The 27178-nt window shown below is 44.1% G+C and overlaps 1 protein-coding gene across 1 annotated transcript in view; it reads left to right on the forward strand.

Annotated features, from left to right (window-relative positions):
* Positions 1 to 25533, forward strand: part of itpr2 (inositol 1,4,5-trisphosphate receptor, type 2) — a 324764-nt gene extending 299231 nt beyond the window's left edge. The window contains exons 54-57 of the mRNA XM_063072308.1: positions 6706 to 6871; positions 14198 to 14358; positions 17419 to 17580; positions 20975 to 25533. Coding sequence (XP_062928378.1) covers positions 6706 to 6871; positions 14198 to 14358; positions 17419 to 17580; positions 20975 to 21061 — 576 coding nt within the window. The 3' untranslated portion in view covers positions 21062 to 25533. The remainder of the gene's footprint in view (positions 1 to 6705; positions 6872 to 14197; positions 14359 to 17418; positions 17581 to 20974) is intronic.
* The last annotated feature ends 1645 nt before the right edge of the window (positions 25534 to 27178 follow it).

Here is a 27178-nt window from a genome sequence, read left to right on the forward strand (position 1 = left end):
AAGGAACAACACCTCGTATTCTGTCTGGGTAGCCTCTGACCTAACAGCATGAAAATCGATTTCTCCAATTTCCGGAAATGTTTTTCCCCTCTCTATTCTCTCTTTTACCACTCCCCATTCTGGCTCCCCTCTTAACCTTTCTCTTCTCTTCACTTGCCCATCACCTCCATCTTGTGGCCCTCCTCCTTCCCTTTCTCCCACGGTCCACTCAACTCTCCTCTCAGATTCTTTCTTCTCCAGTCCTTTACCTTCTGCACCCTTGGTGCCTCTCCCCCTTCCCTTTCTCCCACGGACCACTCAACTCTCCTCTCAGATCCCTTCGTCTTCAGCTCTTCACTTCTTCCACCTATCGCTTCCCAGCTTCTCACTTCATCGTCCCCTTCCCCATTCACCAACCTACATCCTCACCCAGTTTCTCCAATGACTGGCCAGCTTGCATTCCTTCCCTTCCCCACAATTTCTTATTCTAGCTTCCTCCCCCTGCCTTTCCAGTCCTGATGAAGGGTCTTGGCCCGAAACATCGTCTCCATATATGCTGCCTGACCTGGTGAGTTCCTCCAGCATTTTGTGTGTTGCTTAGGTACTTGATTTCTATCTGTAATAGTCGTATTAGTTACAGTACATCATACTGTCTCTGATATTAGTTCAGCTGTTTGGTTTATTTTCTCTCTGGGAGTGGAGGACGTTCCATGTCTGACCTGCCGGGCACATCCTCTTGCTCTGCATTTCACCACTCCTACATTTTGTTTGCTGTGTTCTCACACTCCAACTGCTCCCATTCACTCATTGACCAAGTAACCTTGCTTACAGCTTATCCCCATGGTCTCCCCAGTTTTACCCACTGCTCCTCCACTCACCATTACAGCACCAGAACAAGTTTTACCCTGGTGGAGACATCCTCCACTCTCCATTACAGCACCAGAACAAGTTTTACCCTGGTGGGGACATCCTCCACTCCCACCATTACAGCACCAGAACAATTTTCCTTTCCCTCCTTCCCAGTCCTGATGAGGGGTCCTTGACCAGAAGAGTTAACTCTTTTTCGCTTCTCACCAATGAGGCCCGACCATCTGTGTATTTCCAGCATTTTCCACTTTTTTATTTCAACACAAACTCACAGCAGTGTAGGGTAAAGGGTATCTTCCAACACTTCGTGTTTAGGGAGACAGTGGCCTTGATGTTAGATCTACTAGTTGTTGGGTTCAGCAAGGTATAATACTTCCCTTCTGGCAGTCTCCAATTTCTGAACAATTGTCCTGAAGTTACAGTGTAGGGAGTTATAATGACTATAAGCTATAAGGACTTTATTCCTTGGAACGTAGGAAACTGAGGGGTGATCTAATAGAGGTGTATAAAATCATGAGAAAGATATATAGGGTGAACCCACACAGTCTTTTCTCCAGGGATGGAGCACTCAAAAATAGAGTGCATGGATTTAAAATGAGAGGTGGAAGATTTCAAAGAGACTTAAGGGGCAACTTCTTCTTGCAGAGGGTGGTAGGTGAGAGAGACAAACTGCCCAAGAAAGTGGTTGAGGCAGCACAGTATCAAAAATTGGAGTCATAGAGCACTACAGCAGAGAAACAGGCCCTTTGGCCCATCTAGTCCATGCCAAACTATTCTGCTTGTCCCATCAACTGGACCTGGACCATAGTCTTCCATAGCACTCCTATCCATGTACTTACCCGAACTTCTCTTAAATGTTGAAATTAAATCTGCACCCACCACTTCTGTTGGCAGCTCTGTCACCAACCTCTGAGTGAAGAAATTCCCCCTCATGTTCCCCTTAAACATTTCATCTTTCCCCCTTAACCCATGACCTATAATTCTATTCTCACTCAATCTCATTTGCCAAATCCTACTTGCATTCAGCCTATCTATACCCCTCATATTTTTAGATACTGCTATCAAATTTCCCTTCATTCTCCTCCCTCCAGCGAATAAAGTCCTAACCTATTCAACCTTTCTCTATAACTCCTGGCAACATCCTTGTAAATTTTCTCTGTACTCTTTCAAACTTAGTGTTATCTTCCCTGTAGGTCTCTCCTGCCTCATTCAGCTGTATCCATTTATGGTTTGAATGATAATTAAATTTTTGATTTGATTCGATTTGAGCTAGGTGACCAGATCTGCACACAATACTCCAAATTAGGTCCCAACAATGTTTTAAACAACTTCAACATTACATCACAGCTCCTATACTCAATGCTTTAATTTATGAAGGCTAATGTACCAAAAGCTCTCTTTACGATCCTATCTACCTGTGACGCTACTTTCGAGGTATTATTGACCTGTATTCCCAGATCTCTCTGTTCAATCACAATCCTTAGTGTCCTACTGTTCAGTGTGTAAGACCCACCCTGGTTTGTCCTTCCAAAATGCAACACCTCACACTTGTCTGTATTAAATTACATCTATAATTTTCCAGCCCATTTTTCTAGCTGGTTCAGATCCTGCTACAAGCCATAATAGTCTTCCTCGCTGTCCACTACATACCCAATCTTTGTGTCATCCACAAATTTGCTGATCCATTTTACCACATTATCACCCAGATGTGGTCTGTACACACCGGCTGTGTGGTGAAAAAGCCACAACAGCACCTCTTTCACCTCTGACGGTTGAAGAAGTTTGGTGTGGGTCCCCAAATCCTAAGAACTTCCTACAGGGGCACAATTGAGAGCATCCTGACTGGCTGCATCACTGCCTGGTATGAGAACCATACTTCCCTCAATCGCAGGACTCTGCAGAGAGTGGTGCGGACAGCCCAGCGCATCTGTAGATGTGAACTTCTCACTATTCAGGACATTTACAAAGACAGGTGTGTAAAAAGGGCCCGAAGGGTCATTGGGGATCCGAGCCACCTCAACCACAAACTGTTCCAGCTGCTACCACCCAGGAAATGGTACCACAGCATAAAAGCCAGGACCAACAGGCTCTGGGACAGCTTCTTCCACCAGGCCATCAGACTGCTTAACTCATGCTGATACAACTGTATTTCTACATTATATTGACTATCCTGTTGTACATACTATTTATTATAAATTACTATAAATTGCACATTGCCTATTTAGACGGAGACGTAATGTAAAACTTTTACTCCTCATGTATATGAAGGATAATAAAGTCAATTCAACTCAGATCATTGGTGTAGATGACAAACAACAACAGACTCAACACTGATTCCTGCAGCACACCACTAATCACAGGCATCCAGTCAGAGAGGCAATCTTCTACCACCACTCTCTGGTTTCTCTCATGAAGCTATTGTGGAATCTAATTCACTACTTCATCCTGAATTCCAGTTGTCTGAATCTTCTTGACCATCCTCCCATGCAGAACCTTGCCAAAGGCCTTGCTAAAGTCCACATAGAATGCAAGCTCTGCCTTTCTGTATCAGCTTTCCTGATAACCTCCTCAAAAAACTATAAGATTGGTTAGACACAACCTATCACACACGGTGACATGTTGACTCCCCCTAATAAATAATTTAATTATATACATTTAATAAACAACTGGATGGAAGGGGGTTAGAGGCATATTGGCCAAATGCTGAAAAATGGAACGAGCTTGGTGGACATCAGGATCAGCATGGATGAGTTAGGCTGAAGGTCATTTTCCATGCTGTATGACTCTCTGTCTCTAATGTTTCTCACTGTGGGCTAACACTTGAGTCTTTCAATCCTTTGGGCAGTTGTATCTGCTACAGAGTACTGGACACATTAAGTTAAAAGATGCAGCATTATGTTCTGCCTGATACTGCAAGGTTGAAATAATAATTTACAAATTAGATGTATAAGCCACCAGGGGCAAACAGTCTCTCTGCTCCTCAGTGGAATGTTTACTGAACTCAGCCGGCACAATTTAACATTCAATTAGCATCTAAAGGCATCAGATCTGTGGAGCAGCATTTAATATTGACAGGTTACACAGAACCTGATGGGATTCAGGAATTCAGGATATCACATGCAGAATATTGGAACAGGCACACACATGGTGGGCACAAGGGATTTGGCAAATGTTGGAAATCCAGAGCAACACACACACACACATGCACACACTCAGCAAGTCAGGCAACATCTATGGAGGGGAATAAACAGTCGATGTTTCGGACCGAGACCCTTTATCAGGACACATGGTGGATGAGCTTCCTGCAGAGCATTGTGAACTTTGGAAGAGCTAGTGTGAAAATAAGCTAAATGCAGCAACAATCTAATTTTTAAAATTACAGGGAACAGAGAGATTCTGGTGTCCAAACACAAGTAGCTCAGATAGCATTATTTGGTGGTTGAAGTAAACCTTGGGAGTAAATAGGTTTATAAGCAGAGTAATAGGGCCAAGAACAGAACTAGCATTTTGCAGATCACCGGTCAGACCTCAGCTACTATGTTCTGTGGGCACCATTTCCTCTCTCTTCAGGAAAGAGGGAAGTCCATGAAGTGGTGCGGAGAATGTTTACCAAGGAGGTGACGGCAGGAACGGGTCAAGGGGTTGGACATCCTGTGGAGTGATGCCGTTTTACCTTCTGAAAGTCAGAAGTGTGTTTGAATGCTCTCCAATTAACCCTGTCCTCTCCAAAGGCTTCATCCCACCCAGGGCAAGGCACCCCACCTATCAGTCTGCACATCCCTTCCCTCCAACACCAGTGCAGTGTGGTTATAGTTTGCACCATCTACGAGATGCCCTGCTGTTACTTGCAAAGGACTTTCCACCAAACTCACCATCTCTACCAGAAAGCAGGACAAGGGCTGCAGTTCTACAGTCTCGCCACCACCTGAAGGTTCCCCTCCAAGTCACACACCGTCGCGACCCAGAAATGTTTTGCCAGTCCGGTTACTAATTCATTAACCAATGATAATCTCTGCTGAAAATTACCCTGACACATGAGAGTATTTTTTTTTAGAAGATTATCACCAATTTTGGGCACATACTCTGAAAAAGGTTTTGCCAGCCCTGGATGACTGTGATTCAAGAAGATGGCTTATCATCACCATCTCAAGAGCAATCAGGGATGGATGGACAATAAATGTTGATTTCGCTAGTAATGACCAGTTCCCCCCCCACCGCCACAAAAAAAATTCAGCTGAAATTTTGCTTAGAATTGTCAGTGTTAGAAGCTGATTCCATAAAAACGTAAAAGGATATTGGACAGGTACCTGTATTTAGTGGGTTACAGAGAAGTAGTATGTGAACATAGGCATAAACTGCTGTCTTATCTCATGACTGTGGTTCAAAGGTTGTCCCACCCATCGCTAGTGAACTGATTCATTGCATGTGAAGTAGTTGAGTATGTTGGGGAACTGTTACAGAAGGCGGGTTAAGGCCGGTATGGATCAGCTGGGGTCATAGTGAATGGTGAGGCTTGAGTGGTTTGGTGTGCTGCCTTTGCTCCCAATTCATTGTGTCCTTCTGCTCTAATGTGCTAAAATGACAAATAATTCCATTCATAAATAATCCTCAATTTATCAGTGAAGTGATTGTCATACAACCTCTTAAAGAGCATTAAGAGTTATTGACATTGGATAGGACTGGAGTCACTTGTGTGTTGGATTGTTTACGATACATTGAGCTTTATTTTTGACAATTTAGCAGTTTTCTGGTGGATTTTATTCCTCCAATTTTGGTGGTGGGGGGGTAATGAACTTGATTTTACTCTGTTAGGTTTGGTTCTCTTGATGCTTCTATCAGTATCACTTCCACTGTGTGCCCACACTTCACTTTTCTGTAATCATTTGCTGCTGAGCTCTGATCTGTACAACAAACTAACCTGGAGTCTTGGCCTTTGCTTCTCTGTATTCACCACATTTGTTGTTATTTAGTCAAGCGAAGTGGGCTTTGCAGACTGAGCCAGCATTTAATTGCCCATCCCTAGATGCCCTTGAGAAAGTGACGGTAAGCTGTCTTCGTGAACTGCTGTGGTCAGTGAGGTGTGTTATCAGGGAAAGTGTTCCAGGACTCAGAGACAGTGAAGGAATAGTGATATATTTCCAAAATGTGACAGTGTGTGGGTTGGGGGCACCACTTCCAAATGTTGTTCCTGTGATCTTGTTGCCCTTGTCCTTCCAGCTGGTGGCTTTGGAAGGTACCATCAAAGGGATCATGGTGCATCACTGCATTGCATCCTGTATTTGGTACAAACTGGTGCTACTGTGTGTCAGCGGTGGAGTCAGTGAAAGGTTGTGGATGGGGTGTCTAACAAGTCATCTGCTCTGTCCTGAATGGTACCAAGTGTCAATTCTATGTCAGACAATTGTATTTATTTATTGACATACAGTGCAGAGCAGACCCCTCCGGCCAGTGAGGCACGACGGCCAGCAATCCCCAATTTAATTCTAGCCTAATCACAGGACGATTTACAAAGACTAATTAACTTCCCAGCTGGTACGTGCAGGGAACCAGAGCACCCGGCGGAAACCCACGCAGTCACAGGGAGAACGTACAAACTCCTTACAGGCAGCAACGGGAATTGAAGCTGGGTTGCTGGTACCGTAAAGTGTTGTGCTAACCACTACTCTAATGTGCCACCCCTTGACAAACTTCCTTAGCTTTCCTGTTAAGGAATAAAAGAATAATCTGATAGTTTGCTCCATCCATTGCCGATCACTACATGGGTCCAAAACAGGAAGGAAGTGGTTCCCCTTTGTTAGGACTTACGGCCCCATTATGCTAACTGAAGCTGGCTGATGAAGATTAACCCTCTCATTTCAGGAACCTTTGTTTTTTGCACGTGTCGTCTATGATCTCCTGTTCTTCTTCATTGTCATCATCATCGTCCTGAACCTGATCTTCGGGGTCATCATTGACACATTCGCCGATCTGAGAAGTGAGAAACAGAAGAAGGAGGAGATCCTGAAAACAACTTGCTTTATCTGTGGTACGTTGAGCTTGAGGGTTGTGAAGCTCTGCTGTCAATCCAGTATTCTGTTGCTATCGTTGCTTGTGGCTCCAACATTAGCTGCTGCCTGGGGTTCAAGTGCCTTTCCAGAGTACAGAGGGTGTGCTATAGCATCAGAAAAACAAATACAATACCTTTTACTTTATTTTTACTTTATACTTTATTGTCGCCAAACAATTGATACTAGAGCGTACAATCATCACAGCGATATTTGATTCAGCGCTTCCCACTCCCTGGATTACAAATTGATAGTAAATATTAAAAATTTATATTACAAATCATAAATACAAAATAGAAAAATGGAAAATAAGGTACTGCAAAAAAAAACAAGATGCAGGTTTGGATATTTGGAGGTTACGGCCCAGATCCAGGTCAGGATCCGTTCGGTAGTCTTATCACAGTTGGAAAGAAGCTGTTCCCAAATCTGGCCGTACGAGTCTTCACGCTCCTGAGCCTTCTCCCGGAGGGAAGAGGGACGAAAATTGTGTTGGCTGGGTGGGTCGTGTCCTTGATTATCCTGGCAGCACTGCTCCGACAGCGTGTGGTGTAAAGTTAGTCCACGGACTCACTTTACACCGCACCGCAAATGTACTCCAATATGGAGTACATTTATCCTTGAGTAGCTATAAATATGCCCTGCATTATCGAACAACTGGAGCTTCCTCCCTGGGGGAATGCCTGGAACTCCCACCTACTGGGGGGAGAAGAATCTCTTGAACTCTTCCCAACACCCCCGCCCCCATGAGGGAGATGTCTGGAACTCCCACCTAGGGAGGTTGGGAGGAAAGACTAGAACTCCCTTCTGTAGGGAGCTCCCTGTCAGGGAGAGATGTCGGGAACTCCTACCTGCGGGGGTAACGGCTGCAACTCCCTCTTGTGGGGATACGGCCGGAGCTCCCTCTTGCAGAGATTTCTGGACCAGGAGTTGGAGGCATAGCGGGTAGAAGGAGTTATGCCAGGGTCAGTTCAAACTGGACAACCAATAATCTTGAAGGTTTCCCACATCACATTAACTCTGCATCCCTCCTTCACCATATGCTGAGACACACTGTGTCCTCGGTTACCAATGCAGTGTCTCATGGAGAGACAATTGGTGCAGAAGTGGACTTCTCCATTCATTCTCTCTATACCAATGCCAAACTGAAATGAGTATACTGTATATCGAATGACCCTTCTTTAATCTCCTTCTCCAGATTCTGTTTATTCTGACTGTCACGAAGGATAGAACACATTTTTAGTGCAGTGACCAATTTAATTAAGCGAGGTTACAGTGTTAAGCACATGCAGTAAAATAACTGTATCAAAATGGATTTGAAATATAATTAAGTCCATGAGATGTTTGTTAGTGTATGCAGAGAGCTTCATTGCCATCAGCAGTTTGGAAACAGTGGACAGTGCAGTGAGACTTCTTTGGGTTCTGGCATTGGGCTGCACACAATGATCTCACATCAAAAGCATTCACCCACTGCTCTTTGAGCTTTGGTAACGCTAAACACACAAGTTCCTGTTTATCAAGCATGCCAGGGGTGAAGTGAGACTATTAAACTGCTTCACTGTAAAAAGCAAGGAGGCTTTGAGTCCTGTGGATTTGGTTGCTGGATCCAGCGGCCGCTGTGTGGGTGATGTGGTGGGAATTCAGACGTGCAACGGGGAGTCTGCGAACTCCGGCAGCAGGATTAAAAGGTCTTATTCTGGCTTCTACCCACCCCCCACCTTTCTTTCTAGTCCTGATGAAGGGTCTTAGCCCAAAACGTCAACATTTTATTCCTCTCCATAGATGCTGCCTGACCTGCTGAGTTCCTCCAGCATTTTGTGTGTGTGTTACTCTGGATTTCCAGCACCTGCAGGGTCTTTTGTGTTTTGGATTAGAAGATCACCCTGTAGTGTCCGTCCCCCTCCCCCCTACAGGGTCCTCCTGGTCCTCCCCCCTACAGGGTCCTCCTGGCCCTCCCCCCTACAGGGTCCTCCTGGTCCTCCCCCCTACAGGGTCCTCCTGGCCCTCCCCCCTACAGGGTCCTCCTGGTCCTCCCCCCTACAGGGTCCTCCTGGTCTGAAGCAGGAAGTGGCCCTTCCTCACTGGGCTAGAATGTGTCCTTTGATGGTAGGGTGAAGGCAGCAGTAACACAGGGACTGCTGGTTTTGCAGCTGTGTAGCATTCTGCTGGGTACAGGTACACGGTTGGCACACCACCACTGCACATCCAATGTCACCAGCCAAGGACAGCACACAACCGACAGACTGGTCGGGAAGCCAGGTTGCCGCTTCCTTCGGAGAGAGCTCTGCGTACAGTGGCAACTGGTGATTGAAAATACTGGCGGCCTACTGATCCATTGCACACAGATCTACCCCGGATTTAACAACAGTGGGCTACCGTTACCCCAGCTACTACAGGTCTGCACCCCACCTAACTCCTGTAGAGTACAACACGTGCTGCTATCCTTTGACTTGAAGAAAGATCCCAGGTCTTTTGTTGGAGCCAAAGATAAATAACACATCGGCTATTTTCCTCCATCTGGTTATCTTAAAACACATGGTCAGTTCAGGTTTCCTGCTTCAACACCACTGTGGGGACATTTAAGGAAAGGATGACCACGCGGAGAAGTTTGTGTCGAGTTCTGTGTGCTGTGTGTTGCGTCATGTCAAACATGCTGTGTCCCATCACATGTTGTGATACCTCGGTATCACGTGATTAGTGGACTGTTTATGTCCTGGGGTTAGAGAGGTAGGTGTGTGTGTGTGTCTCTCTCTCTCTCTCTCTCTCTCTCCCTCTCTCTCGTGTTGATGTTGTGTTGATGCTGGAATGCATGGTGACACTTGCCGGCTGCCCCCAGCATGTACTTGGATGAGTAGGTTGTCAATGCAAACAATGCATTTCACTGCATGTTTCAGTGTACATGTGATATATAAATCTGAATCGTGTTGTGTGCTACGCTCTGTATTCTGCACTGCATGACATGCACTGTCGACCTGCAGCCCTGTTAAGCACCAGTTACTGGGTGAGGTTACTTTCACTGCCCTCTCGCTGTCCCTCACACTTACCCCTTCACAGTCCATCACTGCTGCTCTACTCATAGCTCCTCACCCATCCTCCCACCACACCTCACACCCCGACCAGCCCTTGCCCCCCTGTATCATTTACTTGGGTCGAGAGCCACAAATGGACTCAGGTCTAGGAGTTCAGGCTCGGACTTGTGTTGGCAGGGTCTATGACCCAGGTACCCATGCTGGGTGGTATATGAAGCAAGTACAGATTTGACTTGGTGTTGAAGATTGACGGGGTTATGACCCCCCTTCTCCAGCCCCAATGCAATTTTTTTAGAGAATTGTTTCAAATGGCTGAGAATAGTTGAATATAATGGAGGAAATCGGGAGTGGTGTTGTGGGAAAAGACAAGTCTTACCTTCCTGTTTTCATTAACAATAACCACAGTATCATAATACCAATAGACACAGGAGCAGAATGAGGCCATTCAGCCCATTGAGCCTGCTCCACAGTTCCATCATGGCTGATTTATTATCCCTCAACCCATTTCTCCTGCCTTCTCCCCATAAGAAACTAATCAAGAACCTGTCAACCTCCACTTTATATGGCTTGGTCCCCACAGCTGTCTGTTCCTTTTACAATTGCTGGGCAAAGGTTGCCGCTCAGTTGCCTGAGGGGTCATTGGAGCCGATGGCCAGTGAGAATCTTCTCTGGATGAGCAACTTTTATAGAGCTTCTGAAGTACAAAAAGAGATGGAGAGACGGTAGGTTTATGAAGCGAGTCAGAGGCAAACTGCTAGAACAAGGGTTCCCAACCCTTGACATGGACCAATGCTGTTAAGCAAGAGGTCTGTGGACCCCAGACTGGGAACCCCTGTGCTAGAGGAACTCAGCAGGTCAGGCAGCACCTGTGGAGACAGAGAAATGGTTGAACAGTCGGGGCAAGGCCCTGCGTCAGGTCAGAGTTGTGAGGGGAGGCAGCCAACTTAGAGGGCACCTCATAGGTATAACCATGGCAGGCGAAGGTTTTGGACCTCGGTGTCAAGGAACTGAGGGGGACTGAGAGAGTAGAACCTGCAGAGCTTGGTTATCTCATTGGGTTGTGGGTCGGGGGGGGGGTGCGGTCTTGGATGGGAAGGAGTAAGGAAAAGTTTAAAATCAAAGTATCACTTGAAGAGAAGCCGGTGAAGAAGGGAGACACGTGAAAAACGCGAGCCAAGGTGGGGCACTGATCAGCTGCTGGAAGGACACAGCTGGGCAGTGTGGCTGAGATGGAAAGAGAGCAGCTGAAATGATGGCATGGGCCATGTGGTCTGGAGCCAGCGATGCAAACAGCCTCCTTCAGTTTCGGTTCGGAAACCGGGGACAGGAATGGAGTCAGTGGTTGGGGAAGGGAATCGGTGGGTGGCTCAGGAGACAATCCTCTCAGTCATCCCAGTATTTAACCGGAGGAAGTTCTCAAACTGTGTGTCAGGCAAGCAGCGTGACCGCTTGGAGACAGTGATGGGGTCAGGCGAGGTAGAGCTCAATGTCAACAGTTACATCAGGAAAACTGACACTCATAGTTAACCAGTTCCCCCATTGTTCTCCCCAATAAAATGCCTGCAGACCAGACTGATTCAACCTCCACACAGATTACAATAGCAACATTTAGCACAGTCTCAATGTTCAGAGACTTTTCAACCATCACTGCTCTGATTTATAAAGCTTTTCTGGTTTTACTGAGTTATGTGGAAAGGTTATGTTGCAGCCTTATTAAACTTTGGTTCATCTGCGCTTGGAGTATTGTGTGCATTTCTGGTTGCCCCACTATAGGGAGAATATGAAGGCTGTGGAGAGGGTGCAGAAGGGGTTTACCAGGATACCAACTGGATTAGAGGACTGTGCTGTAAGGAGGGGTTGGACAAACTAGGGTTGTTTTAACTAGTGTGCCAGAGGCTGAGGGGAGACTGCAAAATGTTTGTAAAATATCAGAGGCAAGGATAAGGTAGACATTTTCCCAGGGTAGAAATGTTAAATACTAGAGGGCATGTATTTAAGGTGAGAGAGGGAAGATTAAAGGTGATGTGTGCAACAAGTTTTTACACAGTGTTGTGTGCCTGAATTGGGCTGCCAGAGGTGGTATCGATAAAGCAGGAGCAGTTTAAGAGATAGATGCAGTAATCCGCAGGGAATGGAGGGACAAAAATCATGTGCAAGCTTGATTAATTCAGGATCGTGGTCATTGTTCCTACACTGTTCAATGGCATGGGGAGGCAAACCTACGCCACACGCACAAATTCTGTCGGCCGCTCTTTGATTCTTTAAACCACACCCATAATAAAAAGATACATAATGATTATCTTTACTGCCAAATGAGGCAGGGAATGATTTTTTACAACACAAGCGCAGTGAAATATTTTCATAGCTGGACAGTTGTGAGAACATGTGGCGTTGGACAATGTGTTTTTTAGAAGGTTATTGTCACTTTGGGCACACGCTCTCAAAAAGGTTCACCGCCCCTGTTCTAGGCTCTATGTTCAAAGTCAGTCTTGCTTTGCTCATGAACAGAAACGCTTAGTGATCCTGTATCCTTGGGTTTATAATTAACATTGGAAGCAATGGCCATTCCCATGAGCCAGGTCTAAATCGGTTGTGAACACAACAAAAACTTCACACCATCTTAAAAATGTCTTCCCCAAGTCAGTTACTCTGATCAACCATTCTAGTTAGCCCACAACACCCCCACCCCCATCCCTTCTATCTATTACCTCAGTCACTGCACTGTAAACACTTTAAACCACTTTTTATAAAGCTGTTTACATTATAAATACATGCTGGTGTTTATGTATTTGTGAATGTTTTATTCTACATACATCCTTTACCCTTTAAATTTATTTTTAATATAATTCTTTAATCTTTATAATTGTTGAATGTTGCATGTCACTCCCTGAGCAGCACACCACAACAAATTCCTAATGCATGTGAATGTGCATTACAGGTATGTATGTGTAAATATACATGACGAATAGAGTTGGTCCTTGACCTTGTTGGCTGGCAGAACAGACTCAAGGGCATGACCTACCTCTTCCACTATTCCTTATATTAACCAAAGGCAGGACAATAAGGGATGTCTGAGTCGTAGCAGAGCTGATGGAGCCACAAACCTTGGAGTAAAGCAACCGAATTCTTGTTCTTTCTCACCCGCTTGAACCTCGTGACTTGTTTGGAGGTTTGATGTCTCACTGACGGATAGACTGTGAGTCATAAGGATCCTCAAGAGACTGAAGAGGCTGGAAATCCAGAACAGCACCAAAGATATTGGAAGAGTTTCGCAAGGCAGGGCTGACCCACTGGGTTCCTCCAGTGCCTCGGTGTGTTAAATATTAAATCATATTGTGCAGAGCCCTGTAATGCATTGAGACACTCAAAGCACCAGGCAGCAAAACCACTGAGGCCCGCCCTTCATCAGCCTGTAGGCAGATGCAGACTCAGATTTATTTATCACATGCACACCTAAGCATATAGAGAAATGCACTCTTTGCGTTGACAACCAACACACCCTAGGGTGCGCTGTGGGCAGTGTGCAAGCATGGCCACACGTTCATGGCAACAAAGCATACCCAACATGCTCGGCGGGACAACACACAACATAATGAAACAGAACTTACCAAGTTACAAAGCAGCAACAATAAAGGGAGCCCATTTTCTGTCTCCCACTCACCCACGCCAATACGCAGTCCACTAACCACAGGGCAGGCTGTCTGCAGCCTCCAGCCTCCAGCAGACTTGTGGATTCACAGATACTGGGCCTTCGACTTTTCCAGTGGACTGTGGGCTTGCAGACATTTGCAGACTTGAGGCTTTGACTATCGGACCTCGATTTTAGGACTTCCAATCAACTTTTGGGCTTTGACCGAGACTTCCAATTGACCTTCAGACTTTGATCTCGATATTGACCCAGGACTTGCCGATGATGACAAATGAGGATGTTGGATGAGGATCTGAACTCCGGGTCTCAAACTCCAGACTCAATGATGCCAGGACCCTAAAAGCTAGGCTTGAACTCCATAGTGTGCATAGGGGGCAGCTACCCTCATCCTCGCTAGTCTGCAAGTTTGACATCGGATTACATCTACATCACTGGCCTTCTAACGTGGAGCAAATACTTAGACTCCAGCCTGGTCCTGTAATTCCCTCACATCCATGATTTGATCCCTGACTCCCTCCTCTGTCCCCAAAACCAACCCTACGAGCCTAAGAAGCAACTAAGTCTGAGCCATAATCTTGACCGAGACCAATAAGACATGCTAACACATTCTCCCTCGTACACTTTGTTCTCAGGGCTCGAAAGAGACAAGTTTGACAACAAGACGGTGTCCTTTGAAGAGCACATCAAGTTTGAACATAATATGTGGCACTATTTATACTTCATTGTCTTAATCAAGGTCAAGGACCCAACTGAATACACAGGACCAGAAAGTTACGTCGCACAGATGATAAAGGTGAGCTATAAAATGTTAACACTGCCAGTTAGCTACTTTATTTGCTTTGTAACCTGTATCACTAGCTTAGGTGCATTGGCTTTGCTTGGGTAAACACCTGTGTGAAGGTCTGAAGGGCTTCGTTCTGTACTATGTGTCTCTACAATCTTCTATCCATTCAAGAGTCTGATAAGAGTGGCATAGAAACTGGCCTTGAGCCAGATGGTAAGTGCTTTTAGGTATGAAAGCTGATGATCTAGGTGATGTGGTTGTGGAGCCTCACCAAAGCCTCTACATCCTTTCTATAATGGGGCAACCAGAATTGAATGCAATATGCAAGACGCAGCATAAACAGATTTTATAAAGCTGCAATATACCTTCCTGATTCTTGAATGCAATGCCTCAACTAATTAAGGCAAGCAGGCCACAAGTTATCTTTTCCATACCATCAAACTGTGCATCCACTTTCAGAGAGCAATGCACTTGGGCATTGAAATACTTCTATACTTCAGAGATCCCTCTATATATTATTTAATGCTTGTCTCTGACAATGGTGGCATTTATTACCAATCCCTGGGAAAGCCAGCATTTATTACCCATCCCTGGGAAAGCCAGCATTTATTGCCCATTCCTGGGAAAGCCAGCATTTATTACCCACCCCTGGGAAAGCCAGCATTTATTACCCACCCCCGGGAAAGCCAGCATTTATTACCCATCCCCGGGAAAGCCAGCTTTTATTGCCCATCCCCGGGAAAGCCAGCATTTATTGCCCATCCCTGAGAAAGCCAGCATTTATTACCCATCCCCGGGAAAGCCAGCATTTATTACCCATCCATCCCTGCGAAAGCCAGCATTTCTTGTCCATCCCTGGGAAAGCCAGCATTTATTACCCATCCCCAGGAAAGCCAGCATTTATTACCCATCCCTGGGAAAGCCAGCATTTATTACCCATCCTAACTTCTCTTCAGAAGGTGAGCTGCCATGTGGACCTGCTTAAGATTGAACTCACAGTGTTATGAGTTCTAGGATTTTGATCCAGTGATTATAAGGGAGCAGTGATAGATGCTGCTGTCAAGGTTGTATTTCATTTTCAACTTTTTAGCCAACATTCTTAGGTCAAATACAAATATCTGTTTCAATCTTTCTTGCTCAATTTTGTGATGTGTAGAGTGGCATGGATACGTAGCAGTTAGTACAACACTTCACAGCAGCTAGCCGTAAGATCAAGGTTCAATTTCCACCGCTGTCTGTAAGGAGTTTGTATGTTCTCCCTGTGAGGCATGGGTTTCCTCTGGGTGCTCTGGTTTCCTCCCACATTCCAAAGATGTATGGTTAGGGTTAGTAAGTTTTGGATATGTTACGTCATCTAACCTTTTCATCTTTTTTTTAATCTTTATAAAATCAGACACAATGTAGTTTGAAGATTTAGCCATTAGGTGGCTTTATGGATCAAGCTCTTGAATTCTGCCTATGACCTCTCTCACCACCTTCCATACTAAGTCCCTTCATCAGTTGATTGGACAATTAATTTGAACAAATAATGAATTCTTTAAAGAATAAAGACTGTATTTCGTTAGCACATTGTAGCAGGACTTTTCATTTGGTAAAATGGAATCCAATTGAATCAATTGAGAAAGCACAGATTTAATAATACTTTCATAAGTTCCAAACATGGCTAACTGCTGTACATTGGGAGAGAGGAAGAGGTCTTACCCTGGTCTCATTGTCTGATCACAATGTAGAATTTTCTTTGACATTCTCATTCAAGTGATTTTATGGTGAATTATATCCCCACTGAATTATTTACATGCATTGGAAGCCATTTATCCTATCTTTCATTCTAAGTCAGTATTGAATTTGTATGCAATTGTAAGGACTAAAAAGTGAATATTTGTAGCTTGTTTTGCTAATTTTATGTTGGAATCATGCATGTACAAATTACAAATTACCTGCCTTTGTTTATATTTTCTAAAACTATAGTTTATTCATAAAATAAGTGGTTATGCAATAGTTGTACATGATATTATATTTGTTCACCAGTTCAAGCATATCCTTACATTAGCTTACAACATTTGCACAGCATCATTTCTTCATTCCCAAACATTCCAACAATAATAGGTCTGACAGGGACTGCACTGTTGAACATATCCATGTGACTCTTTGCAACCACCCCCATGAACGGGTGAGATGGACCTTTACAGGGAGAAGTGCAGATTCTGCTTGGGTAAGGTCGGTATGGAGTCATGAGAGGCTGCAGATGTTGGAATATGGAGCAACACAAAATGCTGGAGGAACTCAGCAGCTTCTCTGCAGAGGGGTAATGGACCGTGGAGGTTTTGGGTTGAGACTTTTCATACAACTGGAAGTTGGAGGGGAGATAGTTGACATAAAAGCATCTTGGAAAGGGTAGAGTGAGAGCTGACAGGCGATAAGTGGATTAGATGAGGAGGGATGATAGACAGATGAAGGAGGGGAGGATAGGAGTAGTGCCAGAGGCTGGGAGGTGATAAGTGGAAACACTTTTTATTCATCTGAATAAAAGAGCATCTACAATTTACCTGGCTTCTCCTTCATCAGCCATCTACCTATGTTCCTATTAACCACTAGTGATAAAATGCAGGGGAAGGTAATGAGGATGTGATATAGTGCCTCTTTCACAAATTCCAGTTCTTTATTCCACCATCTGTGGTTCATCCTTTGGACATAGACTTAGCATCCTTTTCAGTCACTTCCTCTTAACTAACTTTTTTGCCATTTCTTCATATACCACCTTACTTGCCTCAGCAAGTATTTGATTCCATGAAGTGCTTTTAATTTTTTTTCCTGAGTCAAAACCACAACAAAATGCATGTAGTTATATGAATATGTCTATTGCTAATAAACACATAGATTTCTATCATTACTGCAGTGATTAGTTAATTGTCTGAATGATACCGTGGCAAGTATCAAGATCGTAAAAACTCTTTTAAAATCTGCAAGTTGCTTTTACTTTGGATAAATGAACAATCGGTTATACCAACAAAAGAAAAGTTTCTGCTTGGCTCTCAAGTCTTAACTGTTAATGCCTCTAATTGGTTACAGGAGAAGAACTTGGACTGGTTCCCTCGGATGCGTGCCATATCTTTGGTCAGTAATGAAAGTGATAGTGAGCAGAATGAAATCAGATGTTTGCAAGATAAATTAGAATCAACCATGTTTCTAGTGGAACAACTGTCAAATCAACTTTCAGAACTGAAAGAACAGGTAAGAAAATCTCTTAAAGTTGGCCAGTGTCCCTCAAACTCTAATACTATCTCAGAGCAAGTTCCTGCTGTTGGCCAAGCAACTCGGTGGGACCATCCAGGAACACCAAATTGGCAAGGAGGTCCTTTCTATTTCAATGTAGACAAAAGATATATGTTATCTGCACCCTCTGGGCATCAATCTGAAGGTGCAAACTACCTGCCCTGCAGTCATTTATCCCCACCTAGCTTTAATGGAGTGAAATGCTGGTTCTGAAAAGGTGGGCAGTGTATTGACCCATGTTGATGGACAGGGTGAGATTGTTACTGAGTACCTTTGGTGACAGTGGAGAAGGTCTTCCCTTAGATGACTATATCCCAACCAATGAGCATAAGTTTGGATCTAAGTTTAAGTGTAAAAAGATGGGTCAAAAACCTGGAGAAATTTGTCTTAAGTAGAGGTCAGATTTGTGGAAACCATGCAGCTCACACTGTTGGTTGAAGGGAGAAGGATATTGGAACAGGGAAGGCTGGTAGAGATGAAGTGTTGCAGATGTGGAGGCAAAAGTCTGACAAGTGTGGCCGGGCCTTTGTTATTCTATGATGTAGAAACAGTAAAAAGTAAAACATGCCACCAAAGTAAAATGAGAAAACGGACAATATACAACAGATGGAGGGGCAGGTAGTGTTGTGGTGACAGGGAATCTACAGAAAGACTTGGACAGATTAGGAGAATGAGCAAAGAAGATGGAATACAGCATAGGGAAGAGTAGGGTCATGCAGTTTGGTAGGAAGAATGCAGGTGCAGACCATTTTATAAATAAAAAGAGAATTTAGAAATCGGAGGTACAAAGGCACTTGGCTCAGGAGCCCCTGAAAGTTAACTTACAGGTTGATTCAGTAATAAGGAAGGCAAATGCAATGTTAGCATTCATTTCAAGAAGACCAGAACTTAACTAGAACAGTCTTCCTGACAGTCAGGCTGTCAGGAAGGACAGACAGATGATAAGACAAAATCGCAGCCAGCAGAGCAAGTATCAGTGCATTAGGGATGAAAAATCAAAAAGGGTAGCAAATATAGTACTCAAAAGTGTTATATCTCATTGCACGAGTATAAGAAATAAGGTGGATGATCTTGTTGCACTATTACAGATTGCCAGGTATGAAGTTGTGGCCATCTCTGAATCGTGGCTGAAGGATGGTTGTAGTTGGGAGCTGAACGCCCGAGGTTACACATTGTATTGGAGGGATAGGAACGCAGGCAGAGGGGGTGGCGTGGCTCTGCTGGTAAAGATGTAGCACAGGATCAGAAGATGTCGAATCCTTGTGGGTTGAGTTAAGAAACTGCAAGGGTAAAGGGACCCTGACGGCAGATATATACAGACCTTCCAACAGTAGCTGGGATGTAGACCACAGATTATAACAGGAAATAGAAAAGGCGTGCCAAAAGGGCAATGTTATGATAGTCATTGGAGATTTCAACATGCGGGTCGATTGGGAAAATCAGCTTGGTAATTGATCTCAAGAGAGTGAGTTTGTTGAATGTCTACGAGATGGGTTTTTAGAGCAGTTTGTCATTGAGCCTGAAAAACCTAAGGTTATATAAGTCACCCAGACAAGATGAACTGCACCCTAAGGTTCTGAAAGAGGTAACGTTAGAGATTGTAGAGGCATTAGCAATGATCAAAAAATTATTGGACTCTGGCAATGTGCCAGAGGACTGGAAAATTGCAAATGTCACTCTGCTCTTTAAGAAAGGAGGAAGGCAGCAGAAAGGAAATTATAGACCAGTTAGACTGACCTCAGTGGTTGGGAAGATGTTGGAGTCAATTATTAAGGATGAGGTTATGGAGTACTTGGTAACACAGGACAAGATAGGACAAAATCAGCATGGTTTCCTTAAGGGAAACTTGCCTGATGAACCTGTTGGAATTCTTTGAGGAGATTAAAAGTAGGACAGATAAAGGGAATGCAGTGGATGTTGTACATTTGGACTTTCAGAAGGCCTTTGACAAGGTGCCACACATAAGGCTGCTTACTAAGTTAAAAGCCCGTGGTAATACAGAAAAGTTATGAACATGATTAGAGGAGGCAGTGAGTGGGAACAAAAGGATACTTTTCTGGTTGGTTGTCAGTGACTAGATGCCCCACATCTTTTGTTAGATGAGGAGCACAAAACTGTTGACATTACTCAAGATGAAGCCTCACAGTGCCTTATAAAACCTCAGCATCACATCCCTGCTCTTGTATTCTAGACCTCTTGAAATGAATGCTAACATTGCATTTGCCTTCCTCACCACCAATTCAACCTGCAAGTTAACCTTTAGGATGTTCTGCACAAGGACACCCAAGTCCCTTTGTATCTCAGATTTTTGGATTTTCTTTCCATTTAGAAAATAGCCTGCACATTTATTTCTACCAAAGTGCATGACCATGCATTTTCCAACATTGTATTTCATTTGCCACTTTCTTGCATATTCTCTAATCTGTCGTAGTCCTTCTTCATCCTACCTATTTCCTCAGCACTATCCCCCCTCCACCAATCTTCGTATCATCCGAAAACTTGGCAACAAAGCCATCTATTCCATCACCTAAATCATTGATATACAGCATAAAAAGAAGTGGTCCCAACACTGACCCCTGCGGAACACAGCATCAAAGGTTATGGGGAGAAGGCCGGGGAATGGGGTTGAGGAGGGGAAGAAAGGATCAGCCTTAATTGAATGACGGAGCAGACTCAATGGACCAAATGGCCTAATTCTGCTTCTATGTCTTATGGTCCTATGGTCTTATAAAGGTAAGGATGTAGTGCTGATGTTTTATAATGTGCTAGTCAGACCACATTTGGAATACTGTGACAATTTTGGGCCCCAATTCTAAGGAAGGAAATACTGGTCCTAGTGAGGTTCACAAGAATGATCCTGAAATTAGAGGTTTGACATATAAGGAACATTTAAAGGCTCCAGACCTATAGTTGATAGATTTCTGGGTCTGGGGTGGGGGAATAGTAGGGAGAGGTGAACCTCATTGAAAGCTACCGAATACTGAAAGACTTGGATAGAGGTGGACTTGGGGAGGATATTTCTACTGGTACAAGAGTTTGAGATCCTCGGGCACAGGATAAAAGATTGCACCTTTAGACCTGAGATGAGGAGGAATATCTTCATTCAGGGATGTCCAGACGATCCAGAATGCAGAATTTAAGATCAGAAATACAATTCTGGAAAGGGTGGAGGAGGGAAGCAGATTCAATAATCACTTCCCAAGAGGAGCTGGATTTGTACTTGAAAAAGAAAAGTAAATATCATGGCCATGAGTAGGAGCAGGGACTAACTGAATAGTGCCTTCAAAGGGCCAGTACAGCCCTGATGATTGAATGGCCTGTGTTCTGACATGAGTTTTGTTTTATTCTATAGATGACGGAGCAAAGGAAGAACAAACAGCGTCTGGGATTTCTCGGATCCAACACACCTCACGTGAACCATCATGAGACAGCTCACTGAAGACTTTCTGAATTCAGGACCTATTTAAACAGGATTGTAATGATTTTTGACATCATATTTGGAATCAAATGCCTTAATAACTGGATGAAAGCCATTGAGACGGACTCACAAATGGCCAGAGACCTGCTCTCATATCCACCCTAGGGGTGTCCATTATACAGCCACTCTGTAACTCAGCCTGCATTCTATAATCTTCATGCAATGTGTGTCCACAATGAACACATCGGTGACTGATGGCTGACTACAAGACAGTGACTGATTATTTTTAACTTGATTCATTCACTTAGGGGGTGGTGGTGTAAGTATTAGATTTCCAATCCCCGAGAACGTGGTGGGAATGGACATCCTCTTGCTTCAGCCGCTGCAGTCAAAGTACACGTTGAAGCTCGGGTGGTGCCTCTCATCTTTGTGGGCAGGCGGTGTCACGGATGTGAGAGGGGCCACTAATTTGCCGGAGTGTACCCCTTAGATTGTATATCCTGCAAGTGTCCCCACAACTCCAGGCTATGTTGAGAGTTGTCCATTGAGGATTGTTCCTGCTTCAGCCTTCAGTCCAGCGGAGAGTGGTGCTTATGCCCTTTACTTCAACTTGGAGATGATACAGCCACAGAAACCCCAACTCCTGATCTCCATTGTAGCCCCAGTATGTGATTGCCCTAATTAGTGGTAAACACCAGTAATAATTAGATAGAGTCATAGAGCACTACAGCACAGAAACAGGCTCTTCGGCCCATCCTGTCCATGCTGATATTCTCTTGTTGGAGATGGTTACGGTCTATTCCCATGTGGCGCAGAGCTTCTTGTCTGGTGTGGTTTGAAGGTCGCCAAAGACTTCTGACCCAGACTCAGGTCTTGTGCACTCATCCATGGCTTGCCCCATTCCTGCAGTTTTTCCACCCACCAGCCGAAAATGGGAGATCAAGGTCCAGCAGGGATGTCCAAGGGCTGCAATGACTGGCCTTTACTTCCATTACACTGGGTCCAACAATACCATAATGGCTCCACCTTGATCCACTTGGTCATATGCTGCTTTGATGTCAAGGCTGGTCATTCACACCTCACCACTGGAATTTGCTTCATCTGCCCAATTCTGTAATGTAGTCTTTGAGCGGAGGCCCACTTCTGAAACCCAGCTGAGCATCAGAGAGTCATTAGCCGATAGGTCTGGTTCAGCAGCACTTCCCATTACTTTACTGATGAGTGGTTATTGGCCAGGTTAGGTTTACCCAACTCTACATCGATATACATTGGTGGTTTTATCTGTTGTTGGGTAGGTGATGTGCTTCTAGTTCTAATGAAATAGCTCAGCTCAGCAGAGGATATAATAAACAATGAGCCGTGAATACAACCAGGATCAACAAATAGTCAGCTGAAGGAAGCCAGCGGGTTGAGTAGCTTCTGTTGGGAGGGTAGGAGCTATTGACATTTCATACAACATAAAACATTATAGCATAGTACTGGCCCTTTGGCCCACAATGTGGTGCTGACCTTAAAACCTACTTTAAAATCAATCTAACCCTTCCCTCCAACATAACCCTCCATTGTTCTATCATCCATGTGCCTATCAAAGAGCTTCTTAAATGTCCCTAATGTGCCTGCCTCTACCACCACACACCCAGCAATCTCTGTGTAAGAAACTTACCTATAACATCCCCTTTATATTTCCTCCAGTAATCTTTACATTATTCCCCCGGTACTAGCCATTTCTGCCCTGGGGAAAGAGTCGCTGCTATCCACTCAATCTATGCCTCTTACCATCTCGTACACCTCTATCAAGTCACCTCTCATCCTCCTTCTCTCCAAAGAGAAAAGCCTCAGCTTGCTCAACCTTTCCTCATAAGACATGCTCTCTAATCCAGTCAGCATCCTGGTAAATCTTCTCTGCATACTCTCTAAAGCTTCCACATCCTACCTGTAATGAGGCAACCAGAACTGAACACAACATTCAAGTATGGTCCAACCAGGGTTTTATGGAGCTGGAAAATTACTTTAAGGCTTCGAGTTGAAACCCTGCATAGTTAATTCCCTTCCTCAACCCACAAAGTTCCTCCAGCAGATTATTTATTGCTCCAGATCTGCAGTTGAATCAGGAGTTGTTGAACCCCACCCTCCACCGCTCCTCCATAGCCTTTGCTGTGTTTGATGTCCTTGGCCATTTCCTTATGCCACAAGGACAAAACCAAATGGGCTGAAGTCTGGATTTAGTAATGCTAGACAGAGGCTGAGATGGAATCACTACTTTAGAAGATGTTTGCAAATACTTTGGGGAAAGCTGCGCAGCTGGTGGAGTCACATCCTGGGTCAATCCCAACCTCTGGTGCTGCCTGTATGGAGTTTGCACGTTCTCCTCCGTGACCATGTGGGTTTCCTCTCAGTGCTCCAGTTCCACATGCTAAGGACATGGGTTTGGTAGATTAATTAGTTTAGCAGATTAATTGGCCACTGTGTGTAGGCGAGTTTTAGAATCTGGGGAGGTTGATGAGAGTGTGGGGAGAATAAAATGGGTTTCGTTCTTAACTTTGGTACAGTTTGTACTTTGTGCCATTAGTCCTGAGCGCTTTTTTTTCTCATTTGGTTGCAAGGTGGTGACCACAGAACAATAGTGCAGTTTAAAAGCAGTCTATGTGGCTAGAGGGTCTCTCGTGATCTGCCTGAGGTTATTCTCTGTGCATTTGCCTCTGTTGCCTTGCCATTAGTCTTTCCACTACTTCTCCTCTACATTCCCATCTTCCTGTACTTAGGCCGTACACGTTCACATTCAGATGAGTTCGTGTGTCCTTATCGTTAGGTCAGATCTTTGTGTTTGAAATGATGAAAGAACTCTACGGGACTCCATCAAACTTCTTCTTGGTAAGGAAACCTAGAGCAGTAATTGAACAATCCAGAATTGGGCCAATGAGGCCTGAAGTGCAGATATATCTTATCCACTAAAAGGGCAGTGAAAATCCAAAACACGCTTCTAAGAAGATGTGGACATCAGCATCACTGGCCGGTTCCAGTAGGGGGCTTGTCAGTGGCACAGCTGTTAGTGCTGCTGCCTTCTAGCCTCAGGGGCCTGGGTTCGATCTTGACAATGGGTGCTGTCCATGTGGTGTTTGCAGCTGGGTTAATTGGCCAGTGTAAATTACCTTTGGTATTGCAAAATAAACCAAAGGAGATGGTGGGTATGTGAAAGGAAGCAAGTTTCAGGAGTATAATCATCTAAGGAGAAGAGGGAATGGGAATAATGGGATTACATTCTTGGGAGCAGGGATACATTCAATGGCCTCCTGTATCATTATCAATAGATAATAATCATAAGTAATGTAATTAGAGTTGAGATGTTAATCAACTTTGATCCAACTTGAGAGACCACATGGTCACCTTCTGTTCTTGTAATCATTTCTTCGGGTTACACATATTATAATGAACCATAAATCAATTGTTCAACTTTGGGCAAAGTAAAGACAGCGTGCAAAGCGGGGGCACGGTGCTGAATAAATGATTCCTGGAGAAACTGGAGTAAGTTTTCTTCAACCACTGCACAACAGCACCTCGAGCACAGTCCGTGGTGTGAAGCTTATACGGGAGATCGGAGTCGTTTCGGTGAAGAAGAGCGGGGAAGAAGTGGCAGAAAAAGCAATGGGTACTTTGCCTTCTTGGCTGGGGCAGGGGAAGGGGATGGGGAGGCTTGTTACCTACCCAAAGCTCTGCTTTCTGAGTCTCAGTCACATTTCTTTGACTAAATACTCTCTTCATTCTCTTAAAGCCATTCTGAATGCATTTGACCTTTTGATATCAACATGTTTCCAAAGGTACTAATGTAAAAATAATATTTTTATACTTTGATCCATTAATTTCAAAAGTTGTGTGACATTTAAAATATTGATTTTGGACCTTAATGATAGAACTCATTGAGGGTATCAAAGAATCCAAGGAGCTTCACTTTTTAAAATGTGGTATTCGAATGGTTTTAATTTCAATAACTTGCATGAACTGTAAAATAGTGGGGAGCAATGGAAATGTATCAAATGGTTGTTATGAAGCCTTTGTAATTGGTGTTATTTGTATGGCCTTTGCAAAAAGAGAGGTAAAGGTCTTAATTAGCTCTGACTGGATGATGTCTTTGTACCTCTTAAACTAATAAAACGTATCTTTTTCAATGGTCAGTGAACGGGACACGCGGATGGTATGTTGCATCCCAGATGCCAGGGTCAGGATGTCTCCACATTTTGGAGAGGAAGGGAGAGAAGCCAAATGCCTTGGTACATATTGGTACCAATGACATAGGAAGAAAAAGTAATGAGGTCCTGAAAAGAGAATTTAGAGAAAGCTGAGAAGCAGGACCTCCCAGGTAGTAATTTCTGGAAAGCTGTCTGTGCCACGTGCCAATGAGGGTAGAAACAGGATAAATGTGTGGCTGAGAAGCTGGTATAGAGGGCAGGGCTTGAGGTTCCTGGATCATTGGGATCTCTTCTGGGGGAGGTATGACCTGTTCAAAAGTGATGGTTTGCACCTGAACCTGAGGGGGACCAGTATTCTTGTGGGCAGGTTTGTTAGAGCTATTGGGTAGGGTTTAAACTATTTTGGCAGGAGGGTGGGAACCAGAGCGATGGGACTCAGGATAGGACAGATGGTAAAAAAGTAAAGATAGTGTGCAGTCAGACTGTCAGGAAGGGCAAGCAGGTGATGGGACATAGTCGCAGCCAACAGGCTGAGTATCAAATCATTAGGGATGCAGAATCAGAAAGGATAGCAAATATGGTACTCAAGGTGTTTGATCTAAGTGCGTGTATTATAAGAAATAAGGTGGATGATCTTGTTGCAATATTACAGATTGTCAGGTATGATGTTGTGGCCATCACTGAATCATGGCTGAAGGATGATTGTAGTTGGCAGCTGAATGTCCAAGGTTACATGTTATATCCGAGGGATAGGGAAGTAGGCAGAGGGGGTGGTGTGGCTCTACTGGTAAAGAATGGCATCAAATCAGTAGAAAGATGTGACATAGGATCGGAAAGTATTGAATCCTTGTGGGTTGAGTTAAGAAACTGCAAGGGTAAAAGGACATTGATGGCAGTTATATAATGGCTGGGAGATGGGCCACAGGTTACAGCAGGAAATAGAAAAGACAAGTCAAAAGGGCAATGTTATGGTAGTCATGGGAAATTTTAACATGCGGATCAATTGGGAAAATCAGATTGGTAATGGATCTCAAGAGAGTGAGTTTATTGGATGCCTAAGCGATGGCTTTTTAGAGCAGTTTGTTGTTGAGCCTACTAGGGGATCGGCTATACTGTATTGGGTATTATGTAATGAACCGGAGGCAATTAGGTTAATTAGGCAATTAAGGTAAAAGAACCCTAAGGAACCAGTGATCACAATTTGATTGTGTTCAACTTGAAATTTGATAGGGAGAAAGTAAAGTCTGATGTAGCAGTCTATCAGTGGAGTAAGGGAAATTACAGCAGTATGAGAGAGGAGTTGGCCAAAGTAAATTGGAAGTAACTGCTGGCAGGGATGTCAGCAGAGCAGCAGTGGTGTGCATTTCTGGGAAAAATGAGGAAGGTGCAGGACATGTGTATTCCAAAAATGAAGAAATTCTCAAATGGCAAAATAAAACAACCGTGGCTGACAGGGGAAGTCAAAGCTATTGTAAAAACAAAAGAAAGGGCATACAACAAAGCAAAAATTAATGGGAGGATAGAGGATTAGGAAGTTTTTAAAAACCAACAGCAAGCAACGAAAAATCATTAGAAGTGAAAAGATGAAATATGAAAGCAAGCTAGCAAATAATATCAAAGTGGACAGTAAAAGTTTTTACAAGTATGTTAAAAATAAAAGAGAAATGAGCGTGGATATAAGATCGCTAGAAAATGAGGCAGGAGAAATAATACCAGGGGACAAGGAGATGGCTGATGAACTGAACGAGTATTTTGCATCAGTCTTCACTGTGGAAGACACTAGCAGTATGCCTGATGTTGTAGTGTGCGAAGGAAGAGAACTGGGTGCAGTTACTGTTACAAGAGAGAAGGAGCTTAAAAAGCTGAAAGACCTAAAGGTACATAAGTCACCCGAACCAGAGGAACTGCACCCTAGGATTCTGAAAGAGGTAGCGTTAGAGATTGTGGTGGCATT

Source organism: Mobula hypostoma, chromosome 20 (assembly GCF_963921235.1).
Source record: "Mobula hypostoma chromosome 20, sMobHyp1.1, whole genome shotgun sequence".
In the NCBI taxonomy this organism is placed as follows: domain Eukaryota; kingdom Metazoa; phylum Chordata; class Chondrichthyes; order Myliobatiformes; family Myliobatidae; genus Mobula; species Mobula hypostoma.